Source organism: Ambystoma mexicanum, chromosome 8 (assembly GCF_040938575.1).
Source record: "Ambystoma mexicanum isolate Mex_15411 chromosome 8, UKY_AmexF1_1, whole genome shotgun sequence".
NCBI classification, from domain to species: domain Eukaryota; kingdom Metazoa; phylum Chordata; class Amphibia; order Caudata; family Ambystomatidae; genus Ambystoma; species Ambystoma mexicanum.
In genome coordinates, this window is record NC_090929.1 from 603,181,959 (window position 1) to 603,207,449 (window position 25,491).

A 25,491-nucleotide genomic window follows, 5' to 3' on the forward strand; every position below is an offset into this window, starting at 1 on the left:
TATATAGTACATGCCAGCGACCCCTCCTGTGGTGCCGGATGGCTAAATTCCAAAGATTGTCTATCACCACGGAATAATGCCCTAAAGCAGGTAGACAATTTCCCAGGCATATCTCAAATTCTTGGTGTTACTTGGTCAATAATTGTGTCTGCAGATACAATGCGCCAAAATTCAAATTGTTAGGATTAAATTAAAATTCGGGTCACGACTGACCTGACCAAACCTAAGGAGGTCCGATCGGATTTCAAAGAATCTTACCTAACTAATCTTACCTCGTGTATGGTGATTTTAGCAAATCTGCCCGCCTCGATAAGTGGACCCTCATCAAGATGCCGTCTCGGACCACACGCTTATCGTCCAAGGATCGGGTTGTGCAGCGCTGCTGAGGTGTTGTGTCTCGTTCAGTGGGGCCCCTTATGTCACACTGTCCGATCCCGGTCCGATAGCGTGCGTCAACCTTCAACAATCTGGCATCAATCTTGAGGGTCCCTATTCGGGCACCAACTGTGAAAATGAAATCAAAATATCGAGGCTGAGTACCCCAAAAGGAAATACACCAAACACGGGTTACAAAGGAACATACAAAGTACTTTATTTTATACTGAATCCAGTTACAAAAACAGAGCAAAATCTGATAGCTAGCGACCCTCAGTACAACACAACAAAGTCCAGCGTGGTTCAGTGAGAGATGTTGTACATCAGAATGCATTCGCTTTTTATACACTTGATGGGCACGATGTCCAGCCCCACTTCGGGTTAATATTCCACTTAATACATCACCGATCTAGGGTTCGTGCCAACTCTCGAACAACCGCATATAACTGGTTTGCCTTTAATACATGTTTCAACAAGTTTATGCAATGACTGTGTATTCTAAGATTTTTCCATGCAGGCCTTCTCAAACATGAATACAATGTAGTTAAACAGATGTTCTACGTTCAGTATTTGAATACATTGTTTCAACATATGCTCGAGGATTAGTTTCATTGCACGAGTAATCCTTCTACACACAGGTCAACGAAGGACAAGGTCTCAGTTCACGACCTCAACAAGTGGCCTGCAAGCAAGTTACATATTAGCTATGTACAGAGGTCAAGACGGCCATGTTGTATTCTGGAATGACATTGTCCACCATTTTAACTCACAGGGTGACTTTTACAAAGCGAATCCTAAAATGGCGGTTTAACCTAAAATGGCGGCTTACATTGATTTAAGGTCAGGACCTTGCAACACGGATTCTTTCGCAAGCGACTTTCGAGCAGCTTGCCGTAGGCCAATATTCATATATTTATTGCAATAGGAGGCACAATATGATTTCTCTTTTGACACTTTGAAAGACAACTCTGTTTTATAGAGCGCCTTACAAATGCTCAATAAAATTTAAAAAAAATAAAAACTGAGAAATAATAAATGCTGATAAAGGCTGAGAGTATAAAAACAGGCAGGCTGAGAAAGAAATGGAACCATCCAGCGTAGAGTGGTGGGGAGGTAGAACAAGCAGGAGGAGGATTGAGGGAAAGAGATTTATCTCTTTATAAACCAAGGATTTTGTATCAAAGAAACGGTACCAGGACAGTTACCAAGGGATGAAGGCCAAACCGTGGGGGCTTCGGAGATTAGGGGAGCCACAAAATACATTCACCCCATTCTTGTCTGAGCAAAGCATAAGGAAGTTACGGCCCATCCTCCACTGAGATACGGTTGTCATGCTCGATTGAAACTGACAAGGTGACACACCCAACTCTCTGATGGAAGAGTGTTGTCTGTGTAGGTGTAAAACGTAAAGCTAAAAGATGCACTAAGAGAAGTAAGAGGTTAAAAACACAGAATAGGAAGAATGGGTGAGAGGGAGGAGCCGTAGGAAACACCACACATCAGGGAGCGACAGGTAGAAAAAAGTGGTGGTATAGAAAAAGATAGAGAGCGGCCACAAATAAAAGACAAGAGCCAGGAGAGTACAATTCTTTTGAATATCCTGCAATAAGTCTACCATGAAAGGTGTCATGGTACACCACATCGAATGATGCAGATGGATCAAGCATAACAAGTCCAATCCCCCTCTCAGGCTAATCATCACGGGCATCGAGAGAGCAGGGCTGGGCTGCCCCACTGGGACACCGGGACATCCCCCGGAAGGTCTCGGGGCAAATGGCCTCTGTGGCGCATGGAGTGGAAGGATACAAAATGAGAGGAGCAGCGATTGCCTGATCTGCCTGGTTGATTCGCATTGAATTGGCTGCCGTTCCACCGACCGAGGCACATGACGCTGCGCATTTCTTTTCTTCCTCAGCAGCTCGTGTCTGCGCATGATGAGGGCCTGGGAACTGCACCTGCCCTCTGCCTGCTGCCACACACACATTGGGCAGGTCCGGTGAAGTGCACTGGCGGAGTGGGGTAGGCAGCAGCCAGCCAGCCAGCCAGCCACACAGGCCAGCCACACAGGTCAGCCACAGCCAAAGCCAGGCGCCAGCCACCAGCCACAGCCAGGCGGCAGACGGTGCTTTCCGACGACTCGACCACTAAGGAGGGTCAGATTCGATTCAAATGACATAAGGGAGCAGCTGACTTGGTAGCAGTGCTCGGCTACGGTCGGAGCGGGTGTGTGAAAAAAATGCATTTATTAATATTATACGTCGATTGTCAACGTTAATGAATGCATTTTTTCACACCTTCACATTCACACGTTGAAGATGTAGGAATCCTAAATCTTCAACGTGTGCATTCATTTGTTATGCAATGTCATTTTGTCAGAACATGGCCCTCCAAAAATGTAGAATGTGAAACCCTGAGTCGACACACTCCAAATAACCACAGTCTTTCGAGAACAAAGCAACTACAAATGGCACGTAGGCATAGCATAAAACACAAACCATGCCAGGCGGATTCTCCTGCTTCCAGCAGAGAAGAAAGTGCCAAAAGATAAATATTAAATAAGGGAGGGGTTGCAACCTATCGGAAAAGCATGGCCTTATGGGGCCTAGTAAGGCCAGCCCATCCTGCATGCTTGCTGTACAAAGACAGATGCAGGAGTGAGTGAGTTTGGTTGCCAACAGCAGCACGGCGATTCGGGCACCGCTTTTATTTTACTGTTACAAACAATACATACAAAATAAAGTATTACTATGTAGCGACACAGATCCATCACAGCAGTAGCTACTAGAGATTACATGAAAAGGTACTTCCGAAACACAGTGGGGGTCATTACGACCCTGGCGTTAAGGGTTTAACGGCACCATAAAAGGTGTCGGCGCGGTTAAACCCTTAACGCCTGATTACGAGGTCCCTTTGAAGGGACCTGCAAAGGGGCTTCCGAGGTAATTAGGGTACCGCAATTTGCGGTACCGTAATTACCGCCTTCCCCAGTCCCATTGAGCCCTATGGGGCAAATATGAGAATGGGGAAGGGCCAATGGTAAATGGGGAATTACCGCCCCGCCAACCTTGGAATGGGGCGGTATTTCCCCATTTACCATTGGCGGACTAGTTACAATACTGGCAGCAACCATGGTGCTAATAGCGCCATTCGTTACCGCCGGTGTTGTAATGAGGGTCAGTGTATTTACACCGGTAAGCAAGCACCTTTTTGTGAGGTTTAGGGTGCGTTTCTGGCTTGGGGACAGGCCTGCTTTGGAATTACTCTCCAGGCAGGCGTGCAATGTCATTGAGCTGACCGGGCTGAAATGTTAGCTGAGGGGTGGGAATTCCGTGCCCGTTAACAGGTCAAATGATCAGGAACATGGTCCTGTTGGCGTATTTTCTTTCTTCCCGAGGCAGCAAATCTACTGTCTGCTCGGCTTCGATGATCAAGCATTGCCCGTTTCCCCGAGTCACACCCCCCCTGAGACACACAGGCTGCGTCCCTGGCTCTGCTGCCAGTGTTGTCATGAACTTGACAACACGTTTCTTTTGTCATCAGCAGCAAAGCCTTTCTTATGCAAGATGGTGAATTTCCAACTGAAAGACCACCATTCACCTTGCAAATCTGTGTCAGTTAAAGCGAGAAACACATTAAAGCACCCTTTGAAAATGTGTTCATACCCATACTGTTTAATAGCTTGATATGCTAAAAAGTTTGCTTTGATGTTCTTAGATGAACGTTCTTAAAACCATACATAAGAACACGCTGGAGGTTTGTGACAAATCTCCAAACCTAAGTGAGTTTATTACACAACTTATTTTATTGTGTGTCTTAAAGCGCTGAAAATAAAGCATGTCTTAAAGTGAAAATAAAGTGGGTAAATAGATATTTTACCTTTTTCATCTTATAGTTTTGCGTTCAGGGTGTGGAAAATAAAAGGTACACTGATATTATTTTGGCTAAACATGCTGCTATAAGGATTTACATGTTGTCATGATACTTTACTATGCAATTTGTGTATTATGCAAGTAAACTCTATAGGGCAGTATTATCGTAGGCATTGACGCCCAAAACTTAAATATGTGTTCCAAGTAAAGCGTGGAAGAAGGTGGCTGTTCCCAAATTGCAGAGTTGGTTAAAATCCCTACTTCGCTGTTTAGTTGTAAGTGTGTGATCTCAGGCAAATAATGTAATCTCACCGTGACTTCAACTGCAACAATTGGAGTGCTTAAAAGTGATTACGTTTATACCCTTACAATATTTAATAAGTGTAGGGGCAAATTGGTGTACCCTGGTGCTCCTCTGCTAGTAGCTCCAAGAATGTCAGATAGAATTGCATTGTTGCTGCACTGGCCCTCTCCCGGTCTGTTATCACTTGATTTGACAGGCAGATAGTCTCACCAGCCAGTCAGTGCACCAGAGATGCTAGTATAGCGGACTAACTGTGGTATAACCAACAATACCTTTTCTCCTCTGTTGCTCCTAGCCACTGAAGTTGCTTGGGCCATCCAGAGTACTGCCCCACACTCTGCAATGTCCTGTTATGCTATTGAGTCTTTCATTGGCACACCATCTGCCATTTTCACACTTTCTAGGACCTTCGGGATCTGCAAGAAGTGGGTGTTTTCAGGCGTAAAGGAGAGAGTTAAGTGATTGAAACATTGAAGCTGCACTAGAATAGTTTCATTACAATGAGTAAAGAAGTTAGATGCCCCTACACAAGTAGGTTTGCCACTCCTCTGCCGTCTCTAAAGTTAGAACCTCTCCCAACATGTGAATGGTTAGCCCTGCCTACATTTTAGCCTAGGTACACCCCTGGATGTGCACACTTGCATTTTGTTAGGCAGAGAGGTGAGGGAAGCCTTTCCCCGAAACTGGTGGTGGTAAAGTTTTACTGTGTAGGTTCAGAAAAATGTACTTGAACAAACACAGTAAAACTTTACAACTGCTAATTTCAAGAATGATTTCCATTGCCTCTCTGCATATATTACTTTAAAATATTATATTTGATAGGTCGTCCCCACACCAGAGCATGGGGGGATAGAACAGTGGGGGCAGAGCTTCCAAGTTTGCCCGACCTATTTTCTGAAGTGACCCCTCCTATCACCACTTAGCCCCCCCCACCCGAAATGTAGGTTTTGTTGCACCCCTGTCTACAGGCCCATGGCGTATGTGGCGGGTTGGTGTCTGGGCCTGTGGGAGGGGGCCTCGGGCCTCCAGGCCGGAAGTGTGTATAAGGGAGTAAAACATATAAAAGATTGTAATTTGTAGGTCATTTCCTTACGCAACGTTACACATTGGGCCTCATTACGACCCAGGCGGTAAGTTACCGCCTGGGCCGTGACTTTACCACCATGGCGTAAACTACGTTTACGCCATGGTGGTTGGCGGACTTACTGCCCCATTCTGAGTTTGGCGGGGCGGTAAGTCCCCAATCCCCATTTACCCTTCCCCATTCCCATTTTTGCCCCATAGGGCATAATGGGAGTGGGGAAGGCGTTAATTACGCCACCGTAAATTACGGTGGCGTAATTAACTCCATGGTCCCTTAGCGCCATGGATTTTAACACCTGCTAAAAGCAGGTGTTAAATCCGCCATGGCGCTAAGGGACCTCGTACTCAGGCGGTAAGGGTCGGCGCTGTTTATGGCGCCGTAAACCCCTTACCGCCTGAGTTGTAATGAGGCCCATTGTATGGTGGTTAAAGCTGAATTTGTCACTTCTACTTAAATCATTGTGCAGTAATATACCTTAAATGCATTCTGTCGTTTTCAACTGGCTCTTTGTCATACCTGCCCATCATTTATACTTGTACAATATTAGAAAACAAATGAAGTTCCACGCAAAAGGAATTTGTCACATTTCATTATTCTGCAAGCAAAGGAACTATAGAGCGTCACACATTTGTAAATGCAATAATTCAAAAACGATTTAGTTTAATCGGTCTATCATAAATATTGTACGTGTTACAGTTCACAGTAAAAATATTGTATAACATAACAAAACAAAGAATGGCGATTCATTTGATACACTTCTGCGTTTGTAGGCATTGATTTTGTTTTAAAGGATAAACGTATGTATTTGTAATAGTACTGGCCGACTGTTTGGGTTAATTTTCCTTCTGGCAAGCTGGAGTTTTTGAGCGCTTGCTGCCATCTTGGGACTCTCTCTCTCACTCTGCCTCTCACTTACTCTGCACTTTGCAATGAAGAAAACCTCCTTGACTGTCCTTTTCTGGAGGACAATTCAACCAAACACATTTCTTGAAGAAATCTACCGTAGAACTGCAACATTGAGGAGCATGTCGCCAGGGTGTGCAAACATGTAAATATTTAAATATTCGAACAAAAGAAAGGCAACATTAAGATGTTGATTTTATGAAATTCTGATGCTATAGTATCTCATTTATGGTATTAGATTTTAATTTAAGGGTTGGGCTCACGCGCTGTGCTCACTCCTTTGCCGAAATATGGGGCAACTTTGAAAAATGTTCCACTGCCTCTTTTGGTTCCCAGTCCAGCCCTGCGAGAGAGGCTGTCTTTGCCCCTCAACCCTTGTAAATCCAAATCTGAGAAGGACTGAACATATCCTGACTCTTGACAAACAGTTGGAGTTGAACCATGGGTCCATCTGAAGAAGTTCGGCAAGTACAGGAAGAAGAGAGGTAGGTCTGAATCTAGAGGGACAAGTAGGAGACGACCAAGACTGGTTTACATATGTTCGTTCCACTTCTGTAATGGCAATTGGACTAACAAATGGAATGGAAAGTTGCCCAGAGCAATTAGCATTGGTTGCCGTAATCTTCACTTCCTAGACGCAGATGTCTGGGGACAGCGAGCTTTCTTTAAAATTGCACCAGTCTGTGGTCTAGTATTAAAGACTGTGTCCGACAAACATAGGATGCAACTTCCTCATCTTCAGAATTTGTAAATGCATAGCCATCAAGTTGATAAATGTAATCGTTTTAAAAAGACCCACACATGTATGCGGAAATACCTTATGTATTTTAGGCATAGACTGCCTTTGTGTACTAAGCCACCATATATTATCTGCTACCTGTAAATCTGGTGCTGGATTGTTTTGTAGTCACAGTGCCTCAAACCTCAATTGAACTTTTCAGACTTCTCCTTCATGGATTATGAACTGAAAGCATCACATGGATGACCACAAGCATGGGTTTTCACAGTAATCTGCATTAGCAAAGAACTTGCATGACAAGCGCAGACACCAAACAATCCTGTTACTAGTGATGAAGGAATTGCATTACTATAAGAAGGTGTTGCCAGGGATGACAGTGCTGAACAGTAATCATTGTGTTCATTTATAAAAAAAAAACATTACAACTTTGCTCCAGTTATTTGTTAGTTCTTTCTGTTTGGCCATTCAACTGAGTATGGAATACTGGTCTCGCCGGCTGCTCCATTTTCAATACCTCACGCTGTCTCTTCCAAAACTTCCATATACACAGTATGGCCCTATCACTTGCGAAAACTGTTGCCAAACTACAAGCATAAAGGTTTTCCTTCAAACAAATTATGGCAACTTCAAGGAACATAGGAACCCTGTCAGAGCTATAAGAACTGCCATCTTAGAAAATAAATCCACTACTACTAGTAAGGCAATCATTTTCCGACATTAAGTTCACCAATACAATGTAAGGACACCGTTTACAAGAATTCCGGTACAGTGGCAAAGGCACCGATAATTCACTTATTGTTTTCAAGGCACTTTTAGCTTGTACACAAACTCCACAAAATTTGACTACCATCAGAGTTCGCATTAACAACACCTATTATTACAGTATAAAGAATCTGGAATAAAGTTTGTAAAAATGTATTATTATTATTGAAATATTCATAGAAATATAGAAATGTTCCGGGAGATTATTCACATGGCCTCTGCTTAAGTGATCCCTTTGATTGTGGGTGTGTGGATAAGCAGATATTAAATTAAGCAACATACACATTATGGATAGGGATACAGAATCTGGAAATGTAGGTTCAAACCAAATGTACGTTATTCAGGCGTTGTCTGTATGGATAGTTAAACATTCTAAAGTTTACTTAGGATTCATGTTCACTTAAAAAACAAAAAAAATCACAAATAAATATTACAAGGAAACCAATGCAGCGAACCCTCGGCATGTTCACTGTGGGAAGAAAGGAACAGAAACAGGATAACTGCCCTACTGCCAGCCTCACCACACTCCTCAGACAATCATGCTAATGTTTACCCTTTTATTTTTGTATAACTTTTCACACTAAGCTGTGTGAGTAAAGCAATTTCATCTTCGAATATTTTTTCCAGTTTGAGGAACTGTTCTACTTTGGCGGGATTCTAGTGCTGGGCCGGAAACAGCCCTTTAAACTGTGATATGTGCACGGATAGCTGCGGTTCTACCTGGGTTGGGGCCCCCACCGTGGGGCGAGGGTCCTTTTCTGATCTTCGACCTTCTCTGCAAACCGGAAACAGCTGGCACCCGCCTGCCTGCTGTGCCCCGATGGACTCAGCTCAGAAACCATCAAAATGGGCAGGCTGGTTTTCCATAGCCCGTAAGGGGAAGCACATCCTGGACCTGCTTTCCGGCCGCCCTTTGCACTTTCCAGCTGGGGCCCAGCCCGTCAGACATAACTATATAAACACATCACCTATCCATGGGATGTCTAGACCATGTAGCTCATCGCTTTAATGTATGTAGCCATTTGAAAGTACGTTTTTTCGCAGTGTAGCGAAAACAAATATACAACTCTTCTTGATTGATTTATTTATTTATTTTAGAACGAGTGCTAGATGACACACCACTGTGCACCAGGAGATACCCCATTTACAGCCATGTATGATGCGGTTAAAGGCAGTAGGGTGCGGGGCGGTTTTAAATCAGATTCGTGATGTCACTGCTGCCCATGTTAATTGCCATCTCACTCTAGTTATACCAGTACAGGCACAGCGTGTGATGTCTCGTGGAATACATGATGTCCACCAGCACTCAGTAAAAGAAACCGCGAGTGGGATCTCTCATGGTACAAGACGTATGATCTTGCTGTAGCCCCAAATTCATAGACTCTTTAGGGGGATGTTTATTGAAGTGTAGATCGTCATCTCACTCTGTATTATGAATATATTCATAGAGGCGGCTCTGCTTAGTTCTAGCGTTTGGGATATAGGAAACCTGCTGAGCTACCAGCAGAAGCACTGCAGACCATTACGAGCCCCGTGCTTGGGACCTGCTGTGCTACCAGCACACACACTGCAGGCCTGTAAGAGCCTCTAGTTTTAGACTTGCTGAGCTACCAGCAATGCACTGCAGACCTGTTGGAGCCTCAAGCTTGAGACCTGCTGAGCTACCAGCACATGAACTGCAGACCTGTAGGATCCTCAAGCTTGAGACCTGTGGTGCTACCAGCACAGGCACTGCAGACCAGTAAGAGCCTCATGCTTGAGACCCGCTGAGCTACCAGCACATGCACTGCAGACCTGTAGTAGCCTAATGCTTGGAACCTGCTGAGATACCAGCACATGCACGGCAAGAAAGTACGAGAGTCCTGGTTGTGACCTGCTGGGCTACCAGCACACGCACTATTCAAGCCACATGCTTGACACTTGCTGAGCTTCCAACACATGCACTGCAGACTTGCACGAGCCTCTAGCTTGAGCCATGCAGAGCTACTAGCAGAAGCACGGCAGGCCCGTAAGAGCCTCAAGCTTGAGACCTGCTGAGCTACCAGCACATGCACTGCGGACCTGTAGGAGCCTTAAGCTTGAGACCTGCTGAGCTACCAGCACATGCACTGCGGACCTGTAGGGCCTCATGCAAGAGACCTGCAGTGCTACCAGCGCATGCACGGCAGACCTGAAGGAGCCTCAAGCTTGAGACCTGCATTGCTACCAGCACATGGCACGGCAGACCTGTACAAGGCTCTAGCTTGAGACCTGCTGAGCTACTAGCAGAAGCATGTCAGGCCTGTAAGAGCCACAAATTTGAGACCTGCTGAGCTACCAGCACATGGTACTGCAGACCTGTACAAGGCTCTAGCTTAAGACCTGCAGTGCTACAAGCACATGCACTGCGGACCTGTAGGAGCCTCAAGCTTGAGACCTGCTGAGCTACCAGCACATGACTGCAAACCCGTAGGAGCCTCATGCAAATGACCTGCGGTGCTACCAACACATGGCACGGCAGCCCAGTACAAGGCTCTAGCTTGACACCTGCTGAGCTACCAGCACATGCACGGCAGACCTGTATGAGGCTCTAGCTTCAGCCGTGTTTTGAAATGGAAAAAAGGACGTGCAGATACTCACCAGTCTAAGTTTAAGTGGGCAGGGTCTCAGCCGTCTAGGGTCCAAAAATGTATCTCATGCTTGGGCCCTGATTACCCACACCAATTCTCTTAATCTCTCTGTATTCCACTTTATTGGTGTAGTTCTCCATTTGACTCCCTTCCTACATGTGCCTCACTCTTTGTGCTCATTCTCCATTATCCCCTTTTTCCCCCCTTTCTAGTTGTCTGTATCAACTCTTTTCCCCCGCCCTGGCGTATCACCAGTTTACACAGCACCAGACATGGACACCTGGCAGTGGGGAAAAAAAAAAACATTGACAATTGCATGGGTAATGGCGGTATTTGGCTTTGACAGGTAACAATAATAAGGTCGTTTGTTGATGTAGTGAAAGATGATGTATTGAAGCTAGGCAGAGCGACTCTTGGCTGTAGTAGGGTGCAGCACACCAGAGGCAGCATGAGACACTAATTTCACACAGCACGGCGAAACGTCAAACACACAGAATGTAATGCAGGCTGATAATACCAGTGAGGGATCTCAAGAGGTTTGCCATGACAACTTTCATTGTAGAGCTTATGTTGCACAGCATTGACTCCACGCTCGTATTCCTCGTCCCAGTACTTCCATTACTTTAAGAAGGCATTCCGTTCCTCCTGACAGCCCTATCCAATCAAAAATCCGGATGTCAATGTAGGCCTAGGCCTCACCCCTTGCTCTGCCCCACCCCCGCTGCTAAAGGGGGCAGAACCCAACATCACATCCTGTTTCATTCTGTGTCCTTCTGGACAGCTGGTAGAGAGTCCTCCCGGTCTGGCCCTTTTAGGTGTATTTGCATCTGGGCTGCAGAATAATATGGAGAGGTTCACAGAATACATTCAGTGGGGTTTGTGCAGGCATTTCGTGTCCTGTGTGGCCTTTATCCACCTCGTTCCCAAACAGCTTGCGTTCTTCATAGAGTAATGGAAGTACTCTGACTCGGAAGAGATTACCGGTAGTGTCTATTATTCCTAGTCCGACTCTTTCTCATCCCAATACGGTCCCACCCGCCGTGAGCTGAAGCGCCTCTGGTGTCTGGTATGGCAGGATGTGATGTTGGATGCTGCCTCATTTAGGGAATGGGGGACTATAGGGGTGGGGCTTCACCAGAATTGTCATCTTTGATTGAATAAGGCTGTCAGGAAGGCTGGGTGCCTTCACGGACTAATTAGAAAGGGTTAATCCTTCTCAACCTGTGCCAAATATTTTAATGAAACCAGGATCACGTAGATTTGTGCGTAACATGATTTATTTTCAAAGCACATTGAAACGAAATCTTGATACTCACGAATATACGTGATCCTGTTTTCATTAGCATGTTTGGCGCAGGTTGAGAGGGATTAACACACTCTGCCCTTTCTAATTACTCTGGAACCTTGGCCTGAGTTCCCGCGCATGGCTCTCCCTGCAGCCTCTAGTTACTCAGACAATCAGAATTAAGGAGGAGAGCTCAGACCCAGGACAGGGCCCTACCCCTTTTTTTGTATACGCCTTCAAGGAGTAGTCAATCCGCATTTGTATTTATTTTTATTTATTTATTTCATTTGTAATACGCGCCCAGGACGCTGAGGTATCACAGCGCTAAATTACATACATAGTTACAGTACAGTACATCATTTAGGTTCACAGTGGTTATTATTTACTAAAGCATTGTGTGTGGTAGGTAGTGAGCACTGAGACACTTGCAATCAAAACAGGAAAAAGCACTAGACAATTAAGCTAAAGTTTAGGCGCTATTATAAATGCTTGAAACCTGCACTGAATGCACATCTGGGTAAATGAGCACCTGCTAGGTTTCAATAGAAGGCATGGTTTTACTTAAAAACACAACAGCAGGATTTATGTTAACATCTTTTTACCATATGCACTGTGAATCTCGGGATGATAGCTCAGACTTGTCTCAAGAATTGGAGTTTGGTTAACATGCACTGTACTCTTCTCACCAGCCTCCTCGTCACATGAAAACTCAGAGAGGTCGCCCGAAGAAGTTTCCGACTTTCGTTCTTCTTTCCTTTCTTCTGTTTGTAGAAATAGGGACGGGCTCCCCCGGAGGCCACCTTGCCTAATAGCGGTCTGCCTGGCAGCGGGGACTCCGGGGAGCCCACCCCAAACCAGGGAAAAGCAAGTGCTAAAAAACCCTGGATGACTGAAGGTATGGCGATGTTCTGGATGGGCGTGCAAGTCCTCCGGGGTTCAGGACAATAGATGAGTATCATGATGCAGCAAGCTACAACTCCCAGGAAGCACTGGGGCCAGCGATCCGTGCGGGAATTCGATAGTGGAGAGATAGGTTGGAGAGTATGGTAGAACTCCACGAGGAGTTTGGTAGAGACCGAGGGAACGAGATCTCTCAGGATAAACAGGGAACCGCCGGAGAGAGCCGGCGCACTCGACGAGTATGACAGGAGTGCCACGCTGAACACGGAAACAAGACAGAGGAGGTCTGCGAAGGCGCAGAAGGAAGAAAGCAGGAGAGCAAGTAAGCAAAACAGAGGGCGGAAAGTCCAAAGGTAGAGCCTACGGGTGGAACAAAAACACACAAGCGTAATCACCCATGAAATAGGTGTGCAACGCACATGTACGTCCTTCCGTCGTGTTGATATAGACAGCCGCGGCCGCTGAGAAGCACTAGACTGCAGCTCACACAACGTACAGGAGGACGTGATGGATCAGCCTCTCCTCCATTGGTCCCATACTCTCCATGGTCTTCGGATCATGGCAGGAGAATAGCTCAGGGGCAACGCGCTTGCCTTGGATGCAAGACGACACGGTGCAACCCAGGTTCGATCCCCGGGTCTGCACTTAGAAATCTCTGGGTATTAAGCGAGTTATACATATACAATTACAATCAGCTTGTTTGTACATTAAGCAAACTATTAGCTCATCCTCAAAGACCAAAAAACACCTAGCAGGGGTCAACCATACATGATTAAAAACAGTCTTGCAACTTCTGTTTAGGAAGAGATGTGGTTATGGTAGGGGATTAACTCACCTAAAAGTGCATAGAATGTATGGATCTGCAAATCAATTCACGATTCATTGCCAGAGGGAATATTAAGGACATGACACATAGAAAGACTCATAGAGAGGACACGCGTTTTATTGTGTGGCCTTTCCAAACGTCCGCTGTTCAGAAGGAACCCAGACCTACTGCAGTAGCGAAAGCAGACCACTGAGCTATTTATTTAATGTGTTTTTTTGTATAAAGGCAGGAAAAGAAAACACTGGGTAGCAGGGGTGGACTGGTCTATAGGGAACACTGGAGATTTCCCGGTGGGCCTCTGCACCCTGGCAATCTTTTGTGTGGTATTTCCTAATTTCCTCATAGGAAAAGCATTGGGCTTGCTGAAAATGGGTCATATCGGGCCACTTTGAACATTATTTCCAGGGCCTCTTTTCGTCCCCAGTAATTATTTCCAGGGCCTCTTTTAGTTCCCAGTCCACCCCTCCTGGGTAGGTTTGCCCCAGGCTGTATGTGGAAGAGGTGTTGAGATGGGCTGCATCTGTGCTATTTCCAGCTATTGTGACACAGATATTGGGGCGGAGTGCCATCAGAAGGTCGGAGCAGAGGGAGGCAGTCCTGTAATGCCCTGGCTTGTGGTGCCTTAGTTACCTATGACTTGCCATCCTATTAATGTGAACACGACGGACATGAGGGATTCGACTGGATGCAGGAGGCAGGATTTGTTGTAATACAGAGGGTGGTATGGTAAGCGATTCCCCCGTGACGTATGCTTGAGTACCGTACTGCCCTTTAACGTGGAGAAGTCCCGGTACCCAGTGCTGAGAAAAGAAAGAAGTGCCGGCCCTGAGAGGCGGACAAGCCCGGCCCAATTAAAGCGCTCCGTTGGAGGCCTGCTGAGCTACCAGCACGCGCACCGCTATACGAGCGTCATGCTCGAGGACTGCAGCTAATGTCGAATTCGGAAGCAACTGTTATAACTTTCACTTGCTACTCGGTCACTTCTTCAAATTGTCCTTTCTGACACCCTAAGGCTCAGACGTCCTTGCATTAACCTACTGAGGTTGGATTTGAGGGCACTATTGCCACACAAAAGCCCCCAGGCTTCAAGTGATCGATTGCACACACGTAAAGCAGATTATGCAATCACACCCCGAGTAACAGTATTTGCTTTGTGAGTACCAATATTTTGCACCCTAGAATTGTATTACTCCACCTCACCCATTCGTCCCGATTCTGGGCATTTCGGTTTGCACACTCTCAAGTTTAAGCACGCCCCCGTCTATTGCCTATCATGCGCGTCATCGAGAATTCATGTTTAATGAGTGCGTAACTGCTCCCACATTCCCCACCTACTTCAAACTTCCCAACCCCTCTCCTCGGTCTCTGGTCTCGATGGCCCTGGCAGGGAGACAATTCACCAACCTGCCGACAAGCTTGAGCAATGACGTTAGATAAGCAGTATAAAATACTATTTGCATGTACTGATCCCTCAGCCCCCCCCCCAAGGCCGCTCCCCGCACCCTCCTACGATCACAACTACCATGCCTACCTGGGTGCACTCCTATTTCTGGAAAGCTGGGTCGCACAAGCAGTTCATGAGTTGTCTAGTCCAAATCAAGGGTTTACAAAGAGCTCACCCTGCAGCACAGGCACGTCGTTGGAATGGGGCCAGTGGTCGAAGGGAGCGGGGACGGTCAGGAGCGGAGTCCCAGTACTTTTTGTTTACTGTTAACAGTCCCATTACTTTTTTAAACCATTTTTCCCATTCCCGGAAATGTTCTTTGTGAAGTTAAAGTACATTTCTCCACTTTAACACCCAATAGCAGTGACAGCTAAACTGACTTCGGTTTCGACTCAAATGGCTCTCAAGCAGCATGGCTCCTACCCTTGAAAAACATGTTGCACGATCCTCACCCCCGAATCACAGTTCCCCTACTTTTCTTACACATCTACCACTAAATGGGGTGGCGGATATGCAGATTACCCACAGACGATCCCAACAATTGCTTCAGAGGGGCCCAGTTTCAACAGTGCCATATGAACCCCACAGGTTTTCTGGTGGGTTTTAATTCCGCTCGGGCAGCAGCCTCAGGGTTGTATTCTCAGCAGGGAGTATACATGCTGATCAGCCTTACAGGGGAGTCTTTTAAGGGTCACCTACTTATCACCTATCCATACTTTTGAACTGTCCATTTGTAGCCAGGGTTCAGGGGCCCTCTAGTTCAAAGCTGTTGGTGCACTGGTGCTTTCTTTGTTGGCCTGCAGGCCCTTCCCCTCCTCAACAATGTGGGTGGGCCTAACTGTGCCATATATCACTACACAAGCAGCAAGTACATCTTAGCATTAAATGGTTTCACCCATATCACACACTGCCCCCTCTACTGGAACACTGATCTGTGCAACGACTGCACCTTCGTATGAGAGTACAGCGCTGTGAAGTCACACTAGAGGCAGATGAAGGCAGATGTATTTATTTGTTTGTTGGACATTTGTATGGCGCCTATACACAAGTGTTTCCAGGCGCCAATGTATGCTACACAAAACATCTGTGACATTGACAGAGACATGTTTCTGTTCCTTTACTCCCATTCTCATCTGTCCTTAAGCGTTCTGAGACTGCTTAAGAGCCATGTAGGTGCGACACAAGTTGTAACTCTGTGTTCTCCCAATGCCCATTTTATGGTATACTTACCAACTTCTCATCTCCCTTCATTCAACTGCCTCCCCCTGCCCTGAGTATGTTAATCAGCCGGCCTGAGGGCAAAGCGATGTTGGAACCATCGGCCTGATCTTCCAATTGTTCCCCTTAAAGACGGAACATGACACCATGGAATGAAAAGGTGGTTATCTGCTGGTTGTTTAGATGCAGACGTTGCACACACGTAGCACTTGGCATGGGGTGCTTACAACTCTGCTTTCTCCATCATCCACATACACAGAAGTGCCTGGCTCTCGTCGGCAATTCCGAACAGAAAAAGGGGGATTTCGGCTTGTTTTAACCAAACTACGTTTTAGATTCTGCAGAGCCCACAGCTGCAATCAGCTGCACTGTCGTGCACTACATGTGCACATCATTCTTATGCACAGCATCTCTAATTTGGCTCAATAGGCCATGCTCATTTGCTGCTTCTCACACATCCAAACAAAGTAGCCCAAAAATGGGAAAGATACCACCAATCTCAACCGGGCACATCTTAAATTATTATGAAATATAATGTTTAATATGCATAGTCAGCTCTGCTGTTATGACGTGTTCTCCTTCTTTACATAATGCAATGTAGGTCCAGGCTGAATAAGTGTTTCAACGCCCATTGCAGAAAAGGACTTTACAAATGAAGCCACGTAGCATTCAACCTCTGCCGCTGTGGAAGGGCCTCACTTTGAAGCCAGTTCTTAAAGAGATTCATTTGTGTTTTCACAGGTTTTGAAGTAATTCTGTGTGCTTTTTTAAAAAAGAATTGTAAAGTGTTCCTAAGAGCATTTCCTCCCCAAATCACCATTTCCCTGTCCTGTGGAAAAGGTGATTTGCCTCTTAGTCCAGTTAGGCTAAGAGGCAAATCCTAAGAATGACAACTGTTCTCCCTTGTTCCCTTCCCACCTTAAAGCGCTTTGAAGCACTTCACTTGTGTCCAAGCACTTTAAAATAAACAATTACAATTAGCAGAAAATGAATGTGTGTTTCAGTCCCATTTTCTCCGCTTGAGGCAAAGTAACTGTCCTGTTTCGCTCTCCTTTCCTGCATATTTGGAATCCTCGCCACATTGAGCATTCACTTCCTGGTAATTCCCCCTCATACGTTTCAAACACTTGTCCTCTCTTACACTGACTCCAGCACTTGCCTTTCTACTCTGTCATGGCTTGACAGGGTATATTCCCACGATCTGTGGCTCGCCAGTCCCACGATTAACTTTCTGGGTTTGGATTTGGGCATGATATCCGCTTCCAAACCCAACCATGCCATACTGTTTCCAGGGGATGCTTAAACTATCTCTTGGCGATCACATAACCCCACGCCTACTAGTGGTACTAGCTCTTTCTGCATAAATATTCTGTCACACAGCTATAGTTTTCTCTAGTCTTTTGCACCCAAGAATGCGCTCATTCTTCTCTTCCCCAGTAGGCTTTAGTCAGCGCATTTGCTTCGAAGCGCGCCCAAGCTTAAGCAAGCCTTCCCCCAGCTACTTCTTTAGCCTGCGCACCATCAATAATTCACGTTCAGTGCGACTGTAGATGCTCTTACTTTGCTCTTCAACTTCACCTTTACCCACCCCTATCCACCTACCCGGACTTCGGTCTGGCTACCTCTGGCAGTTGCACAATTCGTCAACCTGTGGAGAGCCCTCAGTGCTGGGAAGCCACTGTAATGTCTGTGGGATGGGATAAAGGATGATTTATATCCACATTACTTATGGTGGTCCTCATAATCTCTATGGAGTTGTGTATCCCTACGGGATATCGGCAAGGCCTTTTGTGAAGCTAAATGTTGTCTTCAGTAATTATTAGCGCGTTGAGAATGTAACCTCTCGTTAGTTGTAAAGCAAAAGCAGCTGTGGGCGCATTGTTTTGTGGTGTAACATGCTTCCTTGCACTAGTTATATATTTCTAGAGGCTGTGAATTTGTGTCCGATTTCGAAAGTTCACGGATACCAAAAGGTTCCCTGGCTCTGTTCCATACCGCCTGCATTACAAATGTAACCACTAAGCACTGAACGCTATTTTAAAAAGCCAAGATTTCAGTTTACAGCGAAAGAGGTTCCCAAATGGGCAAATTCTCAATTTCATCAGAAGTGAATTCCTCAGGCTAGGAGCAAGAACAAAAAATGGATGGACCAACTTTATGGGTTTGACGGAATCTGGGCACGGCCAGTAGTGTCTGGTCCTTCAAACAAACGAGTCTTTCTGGGTGCATAGGGTTTGAGAGGAGATAAGAGAACATTAGCCCCAGAACATGTGTGGTAGCAGAACAATATAGCCAAATATTTGAATGCGAGCCTTTAATTGATAGGAAGGTAGCACAATTTGGAGAGGTAGGAAGCGATGTACGAATGGCGAATGAAATGTAATGTTGCACTAGTTGTATATTCGTAGACTCCATAACTGATGCCTTTCATTGTGTTGGACGTGCAATATAGTGATAGCGTTACTCTATTGCTTGTTTGTTTGTTTGTTTGTTTGTTTGTTTGTTTAATTTAAAAAGCGCTCCGGACCCAGGGGTATATGGGTGCTCAAGAATATGGTTACATGGCAGGTATATACATAGGAGCAATAGTGCCAAATTTATACAGTTTATAAATGTACAATAGATACAAAAGCAGTCAGAAGTGTAAAATATTGCAATACATTTGTAATCAGTACATAAGAGACAGATTTATAGAGGCTGTGTCAATGGGCGTGCGTTGGTAGTGGATCTCTTTATTTATTGCATCCCTTTATTACATCTCTTTATTGCATATGACCATGAATCCATTTAATAATATAAATATGTATATACAAATATCATAAAGTCATAAGATCATGTATATTGCTTCAGGTTGAACCTTTCGATAGCCTCATATTACCTCTTGGTATAAACACGTTTACACATTTCCTATCTGTGTTTTATCCCTTGGTGTAATCAAGTTCAAGAATTTCATATCCTCGGGGTAACCACGTTTATTTCTTTCAGATCCTTCTTTTTACTCTTGGTGTAAACAATTTAATCCATTTGTCTAAACAACAAAATTTCCATTGGCAAATCCGATTTTTATTCCTTGTCAGTAAGATCCCACTTCTCGCATCGGAATCCATGACTGTAATTAGTTCGTAAATGCAGTACTTCAATCTAACCAATAATTGTTTGCAATGATACCCCACGGGCACCCCCCAGGACCTACCCAAATAACCTTATACTTCACTAACTCGTCTGTCTGCACAACACATGTTATTATTCCAGGAGTCCCAATGAGGCAAATGTATTGTACTTGGGTTAATATTTCCACAGATTTAAAATTGAGAGCCCCTTTTAACAGTGCGTTTTTTGAAACAGTTCTTTTAAGCCTTTTTTGAATTTTTATCTGGATCATTCATCTCATCAAATTAAAGGCAATTCTCTCATCCAAAAGAGCTTTCATAGGTTTAATCTCATTGCCGATTTGATTCCCTCCCATTTTGTATTGGAAGAAATGATACCTGCTTGCTCATTCTTTAATAGTAGCGTAATATATCCATGCCACATACAACATATCTATTTTTTTCCTAAATGTAAATCTTTTTATCATTGAAATCATAATTGTGCAAGGGATACATCAGAACATTGCCATAACAAAGAGTGAAGCATAGATATCCAGTCTCTTGTAACCCTGCATTGAAAATCCCCCAAACCCAACACATCAAAACCAAAATGATCTCAAAATCAAAATAATATCTGGGGCAGTGTAGCGTGGGTGATGCCATCATCGTTCTTCATACGGTAGTGCTACTCATATGGAATACCATTCCTCTACACCACTCCTTCGGGGTTACGAGCATATGGTGTGCACCCAAGAGTCTGCTAACTAAGACCATGCATAGCAAGCGATCAAGCATCCACCCACAATAGACGCTCTCCCGTAAGCCATCCACCCTCTACCTCCATATGGATCTATACCAAGGCAGTTACTGATGATCTACTGCTGATCGTAAGAAAGTGGGCTTCTATATGAGGTTCGAACACTCCCCATAGCCGATCAGACGTAGGAGACCATGGCGGTTCCTATATGCATGTCTTTCAGAATAGCACATTCGTGATAGGAGTACCTGCCTCACGACTCGGGGTAGCTACTGCTTTCCGTTTGACCAGGATAGCCTTGCGGGCTGTAAACAGAAGGATACGAAGTTTCATTCTATCGAGCCATTGTCATGCATTTTTCCACACCCGCCATTCAACATATTCTTAATGTCCACTCTAAATGAATTGCTTCAACTGTGGTTCTTTTGATAAGCGCTGCCTGTCTGCAAAAGCTAGCTTCAAACTTTGAAAACCACATTGCTCTGGAATACGCATTGCCCCGTTCTTTGTAGAATGGGCCCAATTTAATAATTTCATATATGATGATCCCTGTCTTCTGCTTAACTATGACAAAGTGCCCACTGCTACTTCTGACGTTGTCACTTGCATAACAATCTGTGCGCCCTTTACAAAGTGTTGAATTTCCTCCATAGGCAATTTGGGCTTAGGTTAAGTGTGACTGGATCATTTGCATAAAGTAATGTGTTGACTTCTCTCCACTGTGAAGCGCATGTGTAATACATGTTTTTCAATTGAAAGTCTGCATTTTGTTCATGCGCTTTTTGTGGAATCGTAAACAAATCGTATATATGTATATGCGTATGTAGGGGCAGGGAAGTAGGAGTTGGTGGAGGTTGTGGAGTAGGGAGTCGGCGTTGGGCCACCTGTAACAAAAAAAAAACAAGCTGAATACAAGTCGAGCAAGTGTACATGGGAAAACATGGCAGGCTTTTAAATGAAAGTCTTTCAAAACACGTAGAACCATGCGTGGCTGCCAACACAGGCTCCATCGGGAATCCAACCTCGCCCTCAATCTAAGGGCATATGTTTCGTGTTTCGCCCCTCCTGCTCTCCACCTGTGTCCATGTCTTTTATGCACGATAACTGATATTCTTAATAGGGCAGCTATAGCGTTACACATTTTATAAAAGCGCATGGTGTACTGGGCCAAATGCTGCCTTGAAATGCACATGCCGTCCATATCGTTTTGGATTTCACCTTAGGGTAAAATTCAGCAGTTTTCCTACAACGCTCGATTTATGCAGTTCTTTTTATGATTGTAGATTGAAGTATAGGGAACTTGTTGGTGTCCTCCACCGTCCCAACCTGCATTTCAACATATATTTACCAAATCATGCACCTCCACAATCCCACAGAGTAATGGAGTAATATATATTTGGACATGTTCTGAAAGGGGTGGCTTCTTTTCACGTAGCCAAGAGTCCCAGTGGTCGAAGTGGGCGGGAACGGTCGGGAGCTGTGCTCCTCTACTTTTTAAAATTATGTTTTAATGTTCCTATACTTGTATTTTAAAAAGAAACCGTTCCAGAATTGTTTCATTTTAAAATAAAGTGTAGGAAGAAGTTGAAACGTGCTTGCTCCCTTAAACAGCAGTTGCATGTGTTTGGGTGTTTATATTGTATGCGGGAGGGGGCGTGGCGGTGGGGTTTGTGGGGAACGTGGCATGCCAGCAGGGAATATAGTTCCACTATTTCTTTTCGTACACTTCGACCACTGGCCAAGACTGTACCGCGTGCCATCGTCAGGGATAGTTCACACTACTCGAGTACCAGCTTTCAAGAGACTCCTGGAAGTAACATTTGGCCAGGACACTATTGATTCTTTGATGATTTATTTTAAAGCAATCCGCTAATTTCCAAACAGGGCACTACTTTTGTGATCCCTTCTTACCAATCTCCTGCCTCTAATATGGTCTGCTTTGCATCCTCATTCCACAAAGGTCTGTCGCAAACAAGCTGTCCTCAGGCCAGATTGCTTCCGAATGATGCTATCCTAGGATCCTGGTTTGCGAAGAGGGGATATGGAAAATACTTCATCCGCACACCTTATTATACATAGATGATGTATGTGAAGGATCTTTGGGTGTGGAACATGAACTCCATGTGTATTTATAATCACACACAGACTTTTCGGGATGCATCTTGTTGTGTTAAATGTAACCTTGTGCTACTTATAAATTCGTAGAGGACATGTGCGCGGGGTGCTAAATAGCATGATATGCATGTTTGCACGTCATGTTGCAGCTAGGATACTTACAGATTATTTCCAAGTAAAACCATTGTACATCACAATTCCTTCCTCATTCAATGCTATCGTGAAATAATCTCACATATGCAAGAGCATTACTGTTGAGAAGTTGCTTGGATGCTGTCTCCCAGGCCGCAGCTGTTTTTACAGATGATTCATGTAACCTGCTTCTTTATAGCTGCTACTTTCTCCTGCCTGATGGCTAATGGGGATTTTGATATTTGAACGGACTAAACTGATTCACAGTCCAGCCACAATATTGTGATCAATATCAAGATGTGCCAGCATCCCCTTTCTTCTCGCCAACTATGCTTTCTGTCCTCTCGATAAGATCATTAACTACGCTACCAGGACTCTCTTTGAACTCCCTCACTTCACACCTATTTCCTCGTACCGTCACCAGACTGGATGCTGATGTTGCAAAACAGGGCCAGATTTAAATGTCTTCTCCTGGTTCACAGATCTATCCACCATGAGGCACCACCATATACATCCTCCTCTTAATCTCCACTCTGCCTCCTCGATTACCATTGTGGCACCACACCCTCCCTTCCAATGTTTCTCTCTACTTGCTCCACTACCATGGAATGTTCTACCCCCTGACATCTGAGAAACAGTCCACACTGATTTGTTCATAAACCAACATGAATGTCTCCCTCCTTGCTTCTGAGCTACCCTCTTAACCTATCTCTTATCTGCCTTCAAGCTAACATGTTTCGCTTGTCTCTAGCCTTCCTCTGTCCCTCACTTGCTCTACCTCCACTCTAGCACTTCAGCTATCATGGTCAGATCCCTAACATGGCTGGCCATGCTGCCTAGCTGCACTTAAAAATGTCTAATGTCAATTGTGCTTAATCTATGCATTTCCACCCATGTATTACTCCTGGTGAATGTTCCATTTACTCCCCTCCACAACCTAGTCAGAATGTCAATGGAACTCACCCCATTGTGAGAAGCTCAATGCTTCTCATAACATCTGGTAGCTTATCTATTGTACATTGTTTTGTGATTAAAAGAACATTGTTCTTCACTGTATGTTCCATTGCAGACTGTCCCCAGCAGGAAAAAACACATAGGGCCTCATTACACGGATGGCGGTGGACCAAGGTGGTATTAGCACCTTGGTCCATGCTGGTAAAATACCGGCACCGCCTTGATGGAAAGGGGAATTATCGCCATATTCCAAGGTTGGTGGGGCGGTAATTCCCCCTTCCCCCATTGCCCTTCCCCATTTTTGCCCCATAGGGCTCTATGGGAATGGGGAAGGCGCTAATTATGATACCGCAAATTGCGGTACCGTAATTAGCTCCCTGGTCCCTTTGCGGGTTGGTTTTTAACGCCTGCAAAAAGCAGGCGTTAAATTCCCCAACCCGCAAAGGGACCTCGTAGTAAGGCGGTAAACCCTTACCGCCTACCGTGTAATGAGGCCCAAAGACTTTGACATGATGCTATAACGAGGACATAGAAACAAAGAAAATATTTCTGCAGTTTCTGCAGCTTGGGTCAATTTTCAACCTAGCTATTGACGTGCACTCTTACCCTGCTGTTTACCTCTTCATATGTAGTTGTAGAGCACTGAAGCCCTGCATCGGGTGGTTATAGGTCATGCTGATTAAAAGTTAACTGAGGCAGTTGCATCTCATGGCTGGTGGTAAGACCTCAGTTGTCACATGTGCTTTGATTGTTGAAGTCAGAATAGTTGATGCATGGTCCTCAGTCTCTTCTTGGGTCGTTTTCTTTCCATCCCTCTTCTGACACCAGTTGTTCTCTCTTTTTCAGCTTGCCCCACTGGTGTCAGCACATTTGATGCCCGCTCTGCACCTAGAGTCAGATGGACTCCGCAGAACCTACCCGCTTTCACTTCCGTCCTGTTGGTAAGTTCACAAAGAAAATGTTTTCACGCATGGATCATCATATATTACTCATCACAAGTGGGCTGTTGGAATAAGGGAAAATCCCTGTTGTCTAAATTCTTAGTGACATTTCACACCAGAAGCAGACTTTCCTAATTAGGGATTTGAAGATTTTCCAACAGAAGGGATCCTCGCAACGATCAACAGGCATGACGTATAGTCAGTCCAAATGACCCAGGAATGCAGAACAGTTCCCAGATGGGCTGATGGTGTGGACAGAAGAGCCATGAAGGTAGGATGTCTGGAAGAAACAAAATACACCTGCATTGTGGAATGAAAGTCTAAGGAAGGAATAAAGGCTCAATCTTGGGAAATACAATTTAACGGAAAAACAGTCCTGTGAACGATTAGAAATATGCATCTAAAGTTATGACTGTAATCAGGAGTGAAGGCAGGAGATTTAACATGGGACACCAGGGAAAGAGTGATACTAAGAGAGGAGAGTAGTACAGGTCACTGTTGAAAAGGCGAGGAGAAATCGGAAGCAGAAGACACCAAAGGAAATTCAAAATTGGATAGGTTCAATTTAACTTATGATAGAGCAAGCAACTCTTTGATAGTCAAAAGACAGTCCCTCAAGTGGATGACCGTAGCAAAATCCATTGCAAGTTAATGGAGAAAAAGAAGCCAGGCTCCACAAGAGAAGGATGTCTGACTCAATGCTATACTAAGGATGGAAGCCAGATTGTTAGACCCCAAAGCAGGGGTCTGTAATCTATGGCTCTGCAGATGTTTTGGACTACAACTCACAAGATCCCTCACCCTTGACTATGCCGACTTAGTCTGATGGGTGTTGTAGACCAAACCATCTGGATAGCAACATATTGAAGACCTCTACCAAAGGAGAAAGTGCTTGGATAAGTGATGAGATGGTTGAATTGCTGCACGGTTTTCCATACATTTTCCAGAAATGGTAAAGCCATGACAGGGTGATCATTTGCATTATCCAGTGGATCTATGCCAAATTGTGCTCGTATAAGAACGTGGCCACATCTTATAGAGTCAGAAAATGTTGCTTCTGTAAGTAAAGGCATTAACCAAGCAGATCCTGAGAGAAGAACAAGAGGAAAGGATGCACTTATTCATATAAGTAGGAAGAGGACCATCTATGTAAAATGCAGCCTTCATAGATTATGAGTGGGTAGG

General features: G+C 44.9%; 1 protein-coding gene across 5 annotated transcripts in view; it reads left to right on the forward strand.

Annotated features, from left to right (window-relative positions):
* Positions 1-25,491, forward strand: part of ARHGEF10L (Rho guanine nucleotide exchange factor 10 like) — a 972,373-nt gene that overhangs the window by 213,415 nt on the left and 733,467 nt on the right. For all 5 annotated transcript variants that reach the window (XM_069610308.1, XM_069610311.1, XM_069610312.1 and 2 more), the window contains exon 2: positions 24,212-24,306. In XM_069610308.1, coding sequence (XP_069466409.1) covers positions 24,264-24,306 — 43 coding nt within the window. In that variant the 5' untranslated portion in view covers positions 24,212-24,263. The remainder of the gene's footprint in view (positions 1-24,211; positions 24,307-25,491) is intronic.